A 13,359-nucleotide genomic window follows, 5' to 3' on the forward strand; every position below is an offset into this window, starting at 1 on the left:
GTGACCTACGGTTGTGTAGCATTTTTTTTTTCTTTTTTCTTTTTTTTTAGTCTATTATCTATAAGTGATATAATAATTTATTTATTTTGATTAAATTAAATTAAATCTATATTCGGTAATACTAAGTAAAAAGTTCACTTGTTCTCTAAAGATATATTATAACATATGCATGTATTTTCATATTTTATTTAATTAATTTTTTATTTTAATAAAAGCAATATTTTTATATTATTTTTAATTAATTATTTTATATTTTTAATTGTTTCATATATCTACATCAACTAAAAATAATTCAAAAATCTAAAGTATGCTTTTAGATAGTTTTTTTTTTCAGCACGCTTTTAGTTAGGTTTTCAACGAATTATAAATAATAATGATTAATTTACAGTTTAAAATTAATAATATTTAATAAATTGTACAATTCAGAATTTTTTTTTAATATTTTGGATAAAAACTATTCGAGTAATTCGGTCCTCTAGGATATTTTAGATAATTTAAAATACTTTAGGAAAAATATTCGAGTATTTTGAACTTTTTTCTATAGTTCGGTGTAAAGTAATATGTTTAGAATATTTGGTATTTCTAATACTAAATATTATAATTATTTTGGTTCGGTTTCATTTTTTTGGCTAAGAAATACAGGAACCATTCGGTTATTTTTGAACTTTAGTTTTGGGTTTGTTATTTCGGTTTGGTTCTGGTTCGGTTCTCTGTTCTCAGTTTTTATACACATGCTTAATTAATTCTATAGTTGAAACAACTGGTAATAAAGAACCGAAAACTTAAATAAAAATACAAAAAATAAGAGCAAAACAAGAATACTCTTTATAATTTTTGTAATTGTGATAAATTTTCATGTAATTTACAATTTTACTATATTTATTAGAATGATGATATTTTTGTCAAATTATATTTATTACTTATTTATAATAAATTGTACTTTGTTGAGATATTTAACTTTTATTGAAAAATTCAATATGTATTTAATTACGATAATTTATTAAAGGGCAATTGTCAATAATAGTACCTTTTGAAGTTTATGTCTCAAAAATAACACTAGAAGGAGAAAGTCACAAAAATGACATTCATTAAAGGGTAAAATATCTCTAATACCATTGGTTTGAAATTAAATAAACAAATAAAAATAAATAAAAATAAATAAATAAAAATAAAAATAAAAATAATAAAAATAAAAGAAATTTATTTTATAGTTTCAGATTATATGTTTTCAGATTCGAAATTTTTATATTTTTTTTTTTGAAATTTTTTTTTTGAAATTTGTTTTTATTTTTTTTTCAAATTTTCTTTTTATAATTTAAAAATACTTTTTAAAACTGTTTTAAAAATTTTTATTTTTATTTTTTATTTTTTATAAAATTTTAAACCTAATTCCAAAACCCCACCCCTTAACTCTAAACCCTAAGGTTTGGATTAATTAACCCAAGAGGTATAAGTGTATATTTACCTCTTTAATGAAACCTATTTTTGTGAATTTGAGCCTTGAGTGCTACTTTGGGAACAAAAACTTGGTTTGGTGTTATCCTAGTCTTTTTCTCTTTATTAAATTAGTTTGATCTGCATTTGTTCTGCTTGATCTGCATGATCTGCATTTGTTCTGTATGATCTGCATTTTGTGTTTGATCTGCGTTTATTTGATCTGCGTTCCATTCGAAGCCTTAGAGAAACTCGGCCTATCAATAACCACATTAGTCGCATTCTTGTTGCAGGTTTCAAATTTTCAAATATTGAAAATTGTTGATCCTAAGGTTTATAAACCCAAAATTTAACTGGAAACAAGAGTCTGATCAGTTGCCAGTTGCCACCAAGTGTGTATGGTTGTATGAAGCACAATAGCACATGTGTGGTGATGTTTGTGATCCCTTTGCTTGCTTCGACACCAGTAAATGATGAGTTGAATCTGATATGCAAAACAAATATAATGATGATAATGATTATCAAAAAAAATAAAATAATGATGATGCTATGAAATCAACAAAAGAACAAATCATTATGCCAAGGATCATTATGCCACATATTCTGAAAGCTTTAAAAACCGTTAGACGCTGATCAATCGTTTGAAAATTCTGCTTCATAGTCGTAGACGACAATCAGTTATAATCTATCCTATATTAAAAGGGACTAATAAAGCTCTCTTAAAGTGTCTACGTCCTAAAATAAATTCAACCAATCATGTTTTTTTTTTAAACACGTCAGCTGAGCGTAAATTTGGGCAAGGTAATTTATATGTAATTAAATTTGGACTTACCCATCACGTTTGGGCTTGCTTTTTTTGCCCAAATCGACAAATGAAAACTGAAGTTGACGCCACATGAACTCATCATCTTCCTCTCCACCTCTTCGTTTTCTCCGATATGAAACCTGAAGAATTGAAAACATTTGGATTTAAAAGAAAAGATTTGACAGTCTAATCTCAATCGCATAAAGTAAATCAAACCAAACTTCGCACATCTTTCTCTCCGTTCGCCGTCACACATCTTTCTCTCCGTTCGCCGTCGTCGCTCATCTGAGATCTCTCTCTTTACTCACCAAAGATGCATTCGAGCCATCTCCTTCTCGAGGAGCCAATCAGGATGGCTTCAATCCTCAAGCCATCCAAATCCGTAAGCGATCCATTGATCCATATTCGTAAGAGTTATCTCTAATCTCTCTCTCTCTCTCTCTCTCTCTCTCTCTTTCTCTCTCTCTTTTGATGTCATCAGAGTTTCTTTCCGGAAGCTTTGGCAACAAAATCCAACTGAAAGTCCCATGTCTCCACGGTAAGTCTCTGTAGTTTGTATTTCAAGGACATCTCACCAGGTCCACCCGAATCTGAATTAGTATTTCGAATCTAAAGTTATGGCGATGATCAATTTCTTTTTTCCTTCAATGGTGTTGATAACCTATTTGAAAAGCCGTCGCTTTGTAGTTTTCATGTCGATTCGCTTGATCCAATCTTCTCACAATTTTTTAGTTTTTCTCGATAAGGTTAAAGTGCCGTAGCGATTGCTGTAAGGTGTGAAGATAAATGTCTGTCGAATATGATCTCTGAATGAAAACATGAAGAAGTGTCAGTATGCCGTAAGTGGTGAGTTTTCCCTAGAAGGAACATTATCTTCCCTACCCTCGCATCTCTAAAAAGGTATACACTTTTGGATCATCTTGTGCTTTTACATATTGGCTTTAATCTAGAAAAAGAGACTTACAATGAAGCATGTGATCTTCAGTTCGTTTAGGACTAATTTGGGTTGAATATTACATAAGCTGCTGACATTTCTTCACCACGTATATATATATATATATATATATATATATATATATATATCTAATTATATATAATTTTAGCCATCAGGATGAATCACTACTCTGCATATACTGAGGAGTCTGGACAATTATATGGGACTGCTTTGGCGTAGGACCTGCTCTAGCTGAAGGGTAGGGAGATTGAATATGACTTCCTGGAACTGAATAGCCCTGTACCGTTGTATAACTGTGACCAACAGGGATGTTTTGATTCAGTTGCCCGTATTGGTAGCCTGGTGAGTTAACTGCCTCAGGTACTCCATAAACCTGAAGGTATGAATGATATTTCCAAGAGCTGAGCATTATCTTTTCTTTGCAAAGGTTTCGTGAGGAAATATCAAAATTTTATTTCCTTTCTATGTGTGTCATCAGGTGCTTACAGTGACTCAAGAGGCCTTCTGGAAGCTAGGAAAGAGGTTGCTGAGTTCATTGAATGACTTGATGGGTATCCCAGGTGATTGCTTTCAGTTTTGTTTTCATGGAATGTATTTGTTGTAAAAGGAAAACCAGCTTTCAGTTTTGTTTTCATGAAATGTATTTGTTGTAAAAGGAAAGCCAGCTCAAGCCTTTTGTTTGTTATTTTCATATCTCAGTGATCCAAAACTCATATTCTCCACTGATGGAGCTAGCTAAGGTGTGAAACAAATCTTAAACTGTGCTATACGCAGTGAGGGAGACATGGTAATTCTCTGTTCCAAGAGGTCTTAGTATATGCTACAATTTTATTTCTGACACTTTTTCTCTGGCTATTTGCACAGCCAAATTTTCTCATAATTTAAAACCCCTCAAATTGATAACCATCGTTCTCTGTAATCTAGCCTACTCAACATGTCTATATAAATCTGTTAATTTATGTATGTTTGTTCTTAATATCAATAATATAAGTTCCTTATTAGGGGATGTCGTCTTCGGTATTATTATTTGCCGAGTAAGTGGAACCCACCAGATAATATATGTCTGATTTTGTGCAATGATAATGGTTGTTTATTGCTATGTCTTTTCTCTTGTGCTAATGTCAAAATATCACAATATTCATTGCTTCTCTGCAGCAATATGAAGAAGAGCAGGAGAGTGCAAGTGCCACCAAGAAGCTTCACCAGAAAAGGCAATTCATCACAATTTAAGTAGAAAAAATATGAAGTATGATCAGAAGAAATAAGGTGATGATGTGATGAATGCATGTCTTATATGCCCTCAAGAGATGGATGCAGCAGATCTAAGCTTCTTACCATGTCCTTGCAGATTTTGTCTATATCTCTTCTCCTCTATGCAGATCAATCAAAACGATGGACGTAGCCCACGACTCTGAGCTTCCCCAAACAAGTATGAGAAGACAAGTAGTAAAAGTGCTTTATGTTTTAGTTATTTCCTTAGTATCTCAGTTGCACATAGCATGTTGTTTGTCAATAGAGTTTGTGTCAGTGACGTTGTTGCATCTTTTGAAACTTTAAAGCTTAATAAAAGTGAAAGATCGTTGATATGTTATCGATGAAGTCGAATGAATGTTGCTACCATTTATCTTTTTCTTTAAAATCAAATCAAATGGGTTGATTGTCCACTGCGTTTATTAAAACGTTTTCCCGATACTAAAGGAGTTGTGAATGTCTTAATATGCTAAACAAATCTTCAGAAGTAGTTTGATTTTGCATAATAAGAAACTGTAGTAGCAGGTTGGATCGAGGAAAGGATTCAAAGAGAAAGAATAATAATAAAAAGATTGAGATCCGAGAAAAAGACCAAAAGGTTTGAACAATACACATAATCAATCCCCTGGACAAAAAAGATTGTTCAAAACAAATGTTTTCTACTACTATTACTTTTAAATAATCTCCACACGAAGGAGAATATTTTTTGTATTACAGAAGGGAATTTGTAAATTTGAAAACGTTATTGGGTCCACGTGTTTTTTTAATATTCAAAATCATAAAATTTCAAGTTTTCGTTAAGATTATGAGACTTTCAATTATACACATAAAACTGTATGTTTTAGCGGAAATTTATTTTTTCAAAGATACATTTTTGTATTTTCAATACATTTTATTAACTAATAATGATAAATTCTAAATTTCAAATACTAATTGCATTTCTTGACTTCTTACCGGTTTAGAATTATAAGAAATATAAATCACAAAATATATATTTATAACTAAGACTTAAATAAATATATATTCACAAAAATAAGATTTAATATGTGTAAAAATTGTAAAACATATATGATTTGCAACAGAGGGAGTAGTATATTAGAGTTTTAGATTAGTAGTTGGTGTAAAATCAATTATACACACTTGACTCTCATTTTAATATATATGTAACTATTGTGAATGTACGAAAAATTTAATTATTGTGAATGTAAGAAAATTTAGCATTTATGGTAAATGAAGTTTTAAGCAATTATATTTTAATTGAGTATAAAAGTACATATTAAAATTTTTTTTGATATAATCTCTTATGAAATTCAAAAATTACTACTATTTTCATTTTAATTTAATTGTTGTTGTAGAGTAAATTGTTTGTTTCAAGATAAATGTTGTTTTAGAATTTAAATACATAATTGATTAACTTTATATGTTATATGATTTTTGTATTCTTCAGTCTATTTTTTACTGATTGAAATGTGATTAAGTGTATAACTAATGATATTTTATTTTAGTAATATACAAAATTAATTTTTTTTTTACATCTGTATGCACAAATCGAAAATGACAATTAAAATGAAACATAATTAGTATTATAAAAACATTACATTCACCTTAAACATTGTTAGTCCTTTTAGGTGTGTGATCATGGAAGAATAACACTCATTGCTGGCCAATTGGTTAATGCATCAAATGTCTAAAAAATTATATTAATAGAAAACTACAAAAAAATGTCTAAATTGTTTTAAAATAATATGCAAACAATATTTGTTTTAGAATTAATATAGTACACTATTATATGTTAGAAACAGACTTTTAAATCCTGATATATTAGAAATTGCTAAATTTGTTTTATTGAAATTCAATATTATATTATCACACATTTTAAAAATGATCTCAGTTCTATTTCCTAAGATAAGTATATAATAGTCAATTGGAAAATGTTAATGTAAACCTAGAACAAAATTATTAACTGTGTAACTTGATCAGAATTGTTTTTGCCATGCATTGACTTAAAGTGATATTTTAGTCATTTTCAAGTAAATGAATCAAAGATACACAACTATAATATGAAAAAATTAATACGCAATGTCAATTCCTCATATTTATCATATTAATTGTTGTCTTCCGCACTATTGGTTTCAAATAATAATAACCTATTATATAACCAAATAAATAAATTTGATACGGCTTAAGGAAATTTTTTCATATATACAATAAATAAAACAAAACAACAGTAAAATATTAATTTGAAATAAAACAAAAAATGACTACTCTAAATTTATAATGAAAAAGTACAAAAATTGTAAAAAATAGAAATTGACATACAAATTAAAAAGACAAATCTAACAATTCAAAAATCCGGCCAGTTAAATTGCTTCCATCGTCCACGTTGGATTCTTTTGTTTCGTTTAGGGATTTGTTGTTAATGATTTTGGGCTTCTTCGTTTTTTTTAGGCCCGACATATTGTCCAAGTGAAAAAGAAATTGCAGAACACAACCTTAATTTCGTTCGTGTTTTCTTTTTTTCGGTTTCCCCTTCCATTTTCTAGCTTCGATATCTTCCATTGCTATTCTCTCCAGATGCGTTTCAAACAATAACTTCACCACTATCTACACTCATCAATTCTTAATTGAACCCATTCAATGGACTCTTTTCATCTTCCTCACTATTTTTTCCCTTATAAATCTACTTTCTTAGCATCTGTTTCGAATCTGCTTGATCAAATTCACTCTGATATTTTCTCAGAAATATACATTATCCATGGTTTTCCAGAATCTACTTTTGCCAGCTTTTCGAATATACATTATCCATGGTTTTCTGTGACTTTAGATTAGATTGACGTAAATTTATATTAATTACTTTCCAATACTGAATGTATATATCTTTTTAAAATGATTTCCAAAACCAATATATTTACTAATTTAGCTTTGGGCTATAGTTTTTAAATTATTTTCTTAAAAATAATAATTGATAAATTAAAATGTTGTAAAAATAAAAAGAACAGTAGAAAATACCCAGAGCACTTACCAATTACCCCTAACAACATTTATGAAATTTCTGAAAATATTTAATAAATCAACTGTTTACCTTTTATCAAGCTGATAAAATTATTAGATCCAACAATATTATTTTTCATGTGTATTTCTAGAGAGATTGATTTTATTGGGAAGAACTTAAACTTTTAGTCACTAATTATACAATACGAATCAGATAGAATGAACAAAATAATTAAGAAATCAAACTTTTAAATTATTGAAATTTTAACTAATTTTACTTTTACTGTAATACTAATTTAAATAATATAATATGTGTTTTATCATTATTTAAGTTTTACATTCTAAGATGTGAAACTTCATTTTAATAATTTATATTTGTCAAAATTTCCAATATAAATTACATATTTAAATATAAATAATATTTTAAAATAAATTAAAACTTTAGGAAAATAAACCCGGGCGTAGCCCGGGAAAAGGCTCTAGTTTATATAATCTTTAAGAATGAAATCAAAGGAACTAACGGAGATTGAAGAAGCGGCGTATCAAAATATGGTTTTAAATAATGCTAGTGGATAATAACTTTAGTTCTTAAATACTTTCGTAACTTTGTATTTTAGTATATTTTATCCTGAAAAGGTTAAAAAATATTCTTTTGAAAAAAATAGGCAAAAAATACTTATCCTACCTACGTGAAACCGTTTACCTAGACACAAAGTTGGCTTTTTCAATTGACCAATTGTTAGTTTGGTAGACGACCTAATTTATAACATCTCCTCTTCGATAAACTGGTTTTGGACCCGGAGCATACCTAGGTTTCGGGAAGATATTTAATTGGGCCACTAAGACCATTTACAGAGTTCAGTAGTTAACAGTTAGCCTAAGCATCCTCCTGACTAGTTTCATGCTTTTCTGAATTTGTGTAATATAAGTTATAACCAAGACTCCTAATGTTATATGATGCTTATGATGCTTCATCGGATGAGGGTAACACAAGATCAAGAGCATGATTTTGAATTACAATTTGGTGATGTAAGGTAGCTACTACACTCTTATTGGTTTCAGGAGAAGAATCCGTCTCCAAAGTAAGTAACCAACACAATGTATGCAGAGCCGGCTCTACATTGTTAGGGATGATAAGAGAAAAAAAAAATTTAATCTCTAAAATTTATATATAGATAATGTTTAAAATATTTTTAAAATTTAATTTGTAATATTTTGTAATGAAAATAAAACTATATACATATCAAATAGTTTTGGGCACTTTTTCAATTTTATTTATTATATTTATAATTTTTTAGTATATAAAAATATAAATCTATAAAAAATTAGGCTCCTTAATTATTATTATTATACGGAGAATACGGCTTCGGCCCAAGACGATCACACCACTTATCTCCTCAGTGAGCCGGCCTGAATGTAAGCATTTTCACAAGTTAAGTAACCAACACAAGTGTCAATTCAAGTTCCAAACTTATCTAACTCGACCAAAATATTCCTGACTTCTCCAAAATTTTCGTTCTATTGTTTATTATGGGATTACAAAAGAAAAAGCAGATAGATATGGTTGTGAAATTAGGTGCGAAAGGTATGACTATTAGAGAGTTTTGTAGAATAGAGATTCAATTTTTTTTATTAAGAAAAAAAAAGAGAGAGATTCATTTAAATTGGCGTACCAACTGGAAGGAGGCTCCATTTGCATTGCATGGCCGTTTTGTCAGATTATTAACCTAACACACATCCTACGGTCCAGATCATCTCTCCATCCTCCACGTCATGTGTGATCCACGTGTATGGTCTCCTTAAAATACTTCAAAACAAAAAAAAAACAATTATTTATTTATTTTTTTCTTCGTTTCGTGACTCTCTCTCTCTCCGCCTCCACAGTCCTCTCGACGTCTCCGCTAAAAGACCATTATACCCCTCGCCGCCTCTCTCTCTCTAAAATAATAAAAACCTCCGCTCTCTGCTGTATTTTGCTTCTCCGTTCATCTGCTTCGATCACTGTAAGCTCTTCTTATTCTTATACATTTGCCGCAGATCTTTCAAAAAGTTTAACTCTTTTTATGTCTCAGATCATATCAAGTTAAAAAAAGGTTCTAACTTTACGAGACTCTTCTTCGGCTTTTTTAACCAATGTGTACTCTTACAGACTATCATGTGTCGTGTTTGGTTTGTCTTAGAGCTAACTTTCTCGAAATTGATTATGTGAATAATAATATTGTTCAATATTGATTACTACAGGAAGTGAAAGATGATTCCTTACGCTGCTGGTGTCATTGTCCCTCTAGCTTTAACCCTTCTGGTCCGCAACGCTAAGAAAGACAAGAAACGAGGCGTGGTCGTCGACGACGTCGGTGGAGAGCCAGGTCACACCGTTAGGAACCACAGGTTCAAAGATCCCGTCAGCTCTCACTGGGAAGACATCTCCACTCTCCCCGAGCTATTCGAGATCTCGTGCAAAAGCCACAGCGAGAGGTTCTTCCTTGGCACCAGGAGGCTGATCGCTAGAGAGGTCGAGACTAGCGAGGACGGGAAGGTCTTTGAGAAGCTTCATTTGGGTGACTACGAGTGGAAGACGTTCGGGGAGACGCTTGACGCTGTGTGTAGTTTCGCTTCTGGTTTGGTTCAGATTGGGCACAAGTCTGAGGAGCGTGTTGCTATTTTTGCGGATACGAGAGAAGAGTGGTTCATTGCGTTGCAGGGTTGTTTCAGGCGCAATGTCACTGTGGTTACTATCTATTCGTCTTTAGGAGAGGAAGCTCTTTGTCACTCGCTTAATGAGGTATAGCTCTTTGCTTCTATTCTCTGTTTGTTTACTAGTTAGTTATGTCTTTCTTTGTTTCTTTCTCCAGACAGAGGTTACAACCGTTATTTGTGGTAACAAAGAACTCAAGAAGCTCATGGACATAAGCCAACAGCTTGAGACTGTCAAACGCGTTATTTGCATGGACGATGAGTTCCCATCTGAGGCGAGCAGTACTTGGACGACGACTTCACTCGCTGATGTTCAGAAGCTTGGCCGTGAAAGTCCTGTTGATCCTAGCTTCCCGCTTTCAGCTGATGTTGCTGTTATAATGTACACTAGTGGAAGCACTGGTCTCCCCAAGGTTAGTAAACCAGTTTACTCTTACATCTGTTGTTTCAGAGCTCTTACTAGTAATCTGATTATCCTACTTGTCAAATCGTATAGGGTGTTATGATGACCCATGGTAATGTGCTAGCTACAGTTTCAGCAGTGATGACAATTGTTCCAGACCTTGGTAAGAGGGATACGTACATGGCATATTTACCTTTGGCTCACATCCTTGAGTTAGCAGCTGAGGTATCTTCTAACTTCATTGCTCTATGCGTTAGTTCCTTGACTCTCAATGCTTTTGTTGAATATGAACTGAGTATCGTTGTTGTAGAGTGTGATGGCTACTATTGGGAGTGCTATTGGATATGGATCTCCCTTGACGCTCACTGATACTTCAAACAAGATTAAAAAGGGCACAAAGGGAGATGTCACTGCTCTAAAGCCTACTATAATGACAGCTGTTCCAGCCATTCTTGATCGTGTCAGGGATGGTGTTCGCAAAAAGGTTTGTTGAAATATGAGTAAAAAACCTTATGATTGAATAAGGACTGACAGTTTCTGATCATCAGGTTGATGCAAAGGGAGGAGCGGCAAAGAAACTGTTTGACTTTGCATATGCGAGGAGACTATCTGCAATCAATGGAAGTTGGTTTGGAGCCTGGGGATTAGAAAAGCTCCTATGGGATGTACTTGTGTTTGGTAAAATCCGTGCAGTATTGGGAGGTCAGCTCCGTTACTTGCTCTCTGGTGGAGCACCTCTTTCTGGTGACACTCAGAGATTCATTAACATATGCGTTGGGTAAAAGCATCCTTGAATTATCTCCTTGAGGCTTGCTATTCTTATGATCTGACATTCTGATATTTCCTCAGGGCTCCGATCGGTCAGGGATATGGGCTAACAGAGACTTGTGCTGGTGGAACCTTCTCGGAGTTTGATGACACATCCGTTGGCCGTGTGGGTGCTCCTCTTCCTTGCTCCTTTGTTAAGGTAACTAACCTCTTAACCTGACTTTATCCACCAGTCTTGCTTCTTCAAAAGTTAATCTGACTCGTTTGCTTATCTTAAGATCATATGCTTTATATCTTGTTTCAGCTAATAGACTGGCCGGAAGGTGGCTACTTGATCAGTGATAAGCCAATGCCTCGTGGTGAAATTGTAATTGGTGGCTCTAATATTACACTTGGGTATTTCAAGAATGAAGAGAAGACTAAAGAAGTTTACAAGGTTGGTAACTCAACATCTATCAGTTTTTTTCTGCAATGTTCAATATAACCGTTCTCTAACACACTTTAATGTTTCAAAAGGTTGATGAAAAGGGGATGAGGTGGTTCTACACAGGAGACATAGGACAGTTTCACCCTGATGGTTGCCTTGAGATAATAGACAGAAAGAAGGATATTGTTAAGCTTCAGCATGGGGAATATGTCTCCTTGGGCAAAGTATTGTCTTCTTACAAACCGGTTCTTTATTCACTGTTCTATATAAGCGTATTGTATTAATATAAACTTTGTTTTTTATGTTTGCAGGTGGAAGCTGCTCTCAGTATAAGCCCCTACGTTGAAAACATAATGGTTCATGCTGATCCGTTTTACAGTTACTGTGTGGCTCTTGTGGTTGCTGCGCAACAAACACTTGAAGGTTGGGCATCAAAGCAAGGAATAGAGTTCACCAACTTCGAAGAGCTGTGTGCGAAAGAACAGGCCGTGAAAGAAGTGTATGCGTCTCTTGTCAAGGTATGTTCGTTCATCCTAAAAACACCTAACCCAGTCCCCAGTCAGTTCCTTATATAATATCTGGTGTGTTGTTCTTTTTTTGTTAGGCGGCTAAACAATCACGGTTGGAGAAGTTTGAGATACCAGCAAAGATCAAAGTGTTGGCGGCTCCATGGACGCCAGAGTCAGGGTTAGTGACAGCAGCACTAAAGCTTAAAAGAGATGTAATTAGGAAGGAGTTCTCTGAAGATCTCACCAAGCTATATGCTTCCTAAATCTTCTTCTTTGTTTTCTCTAAAACACAACTTGTCTGTGTTGCTCTTTAGTTGGTTTGCTTGAGAGTAGAAAAAGAGTTGTAGACACAAAAACCTTACTGGAGTCCAAACAATCTATATGCTCTCATACTATAACCATTGCCAAGTGTTAATCAATTCATTATCTCTCTCTTGTAAGATTCTCTTCCTTTGTGTGTTTCTAGCCATTGTTTGGGAACTTCTTTAGTCATTCGTTACTGTCTACTTCTTTTATGTGATGCCCTCTGATCTGGGGTTTCAATATTATGAAACGGACATTTGTTATGATAATAGCGAAGATTCTCTCTTTTCTTGCATGCTATGAGTGTCTATACAATCAGACACAGTATCTGATATTCAAGTAAGAACCACACATATCTAGTTTTAGTGAACGTATCCTGTTGTGATGGGTGGGAGAAAGCTGAGAATGAAGTGGTTGAGATGAAGGAGAAGCTTGAGGCTGCTGATAATAAGAATAGAGTGGTTCATGGAACTTCTCCTTCCATTGATATTGATCTCATGGGTGATTTCCTCGTCTTGTAGCTTTGCCCTGAGAACCAAACGGTAAGATTGGACCTGAGTTTGTCACAAAAGAATCTCTTGTTCACACAATATAACTCATTGGCTTCTGAAATAGAAGTATTGACTTGCCGAAATAAGGAACTTGAAGAAAAGTTGGAGAAGTTAGAAGCGGAGAAAGATGAGCTTGAAAGAAAAGTTAAATGTAACAGAGAAGTAGTGAGCACACGTTGAGACTTGAGCTTGAAGCTAGCGTTTGTGGATATAGTGGAGGTAGAAAATAAGTTGGAGAAGATGGAAGTTGAGAAAGCTGAGCTGCAGA

The 13,359-nt window shown here is 33.0% G+C and overlaps 1 protein-coding gene and 1 long non-coding RNA gene across 8 annotated transcripts; both read left to right on the forward strand.

The window, feature by feature from the left end:
- Positions 1-1,652: 1,652 nt before the first annotated feature.
- LOC125576244 lies at positions 1,653-6,757 on the forward strand. Of its 5 annotated transcripts, XR_007314650.1 has the most exons (7): positions 1,654-2,777; positions 2,986-3,139; positions 3,343-3,573; positions 3,673-3,754; positions 3,894-3,981; positions 4,350-4,460; positions 4,543-6,757. It is a non-coding gene; the product is annotated as an uncharacterized LOC125576244 (long non-coding RNA). The 5 variants fall into 5 exon arrangements; XR_007314651.1 differs by having other exon boundaries at positions 1,653-2,777; positions 2,972-3,139; positions 4,350-6,757; XR_007314653.1 differs by having other exon boundaries at positions 1,653-2,777; positions 2,972-3,139; positions 3,350-3,573; positions 4,350-6,757.
- Positions 6,758-9,262: 2,505 nt separating this feature from the next.
- Positions 9,263-12,677, forward strand: LOC106353478 (long chain acyl-CoA synthetase 9, chloroplastic-like). Of its 3 annotated transcripts, none has more exons than XM_048735751.1 (11): positions 9,263-9,439; positions 9,678-10,218; positions 10,289-10,543; positions 10,627-10,758; positions 10,844-11,017; positions 11,082-11,311; positions 11,383-11,500; positions 11,606-11,737; positions 11,818-11,952; positions 12,040-12,246; positions 12,333-12,677. In XM_048735751.1, exons 2-11 carry the CDS (start codon positions 9,688-9,690, stop codon positions 12,498-12,500), a joined length of 2,082 nt encoding a protein of 693 aa, XP_048591708.1. In that variant the 5' UTR covers positions 9,263-9,439; positions 9,678-9,687; the 3' UTR covers positions 12,501-12,677. The 3 variants fall into 3 exon arrangements, with proteins under 3 accessions (XP_048591708.1, XP_048591709.1, XP_048591710.1); XM_048735752.1 differs by having other exon boundaries at positions 9,283-9,443; XM_048735753.1 differs by having other exon boundaries at positions 9,311-9,529.
- The last annotated feature ends 682 nt before the right edge of the window (positions 12,678-13,359 follow it).

The sequence above is a fragment of the Brassica napus genome, chromosome A7 (assembly GCF_020379485.1).
Source record: "Brassica napus cultivar Da-Ae chromosome A7, Da-Ae, whole genome shotgun sequence".
NCBI classification, from domain to species: domain Eukaryota; kingdom Viridiplantae; phylum Streptophyta; class Magnoliopsida; order Brassicales; family Brassicaceae; genus Brassica; species Brassica napus.

Coding starts and splice junctions, on each gene's coding strand:
- LOC106353478 (XM_048735751.1), top strand. CDS start 9,688: ATGATTCCTTACGCTGCTGGTGTCATTGTCCCTCTAGCTTTAACCCTT. Junction 10,544..10,626: donor GAAGCACTGGTCTCCCCAAG/GTTAGTAAACCA, acceptor CAAATCGTATAG/GGTGTTATGATGACCCATGG. Junction 11,312..11,382: donor TTCATTAACATATGCGTTGG/GTAAAAGCATCC, acceptor ATATTTCCTCAG/GGCTCCGATCGGTCAGGGAT.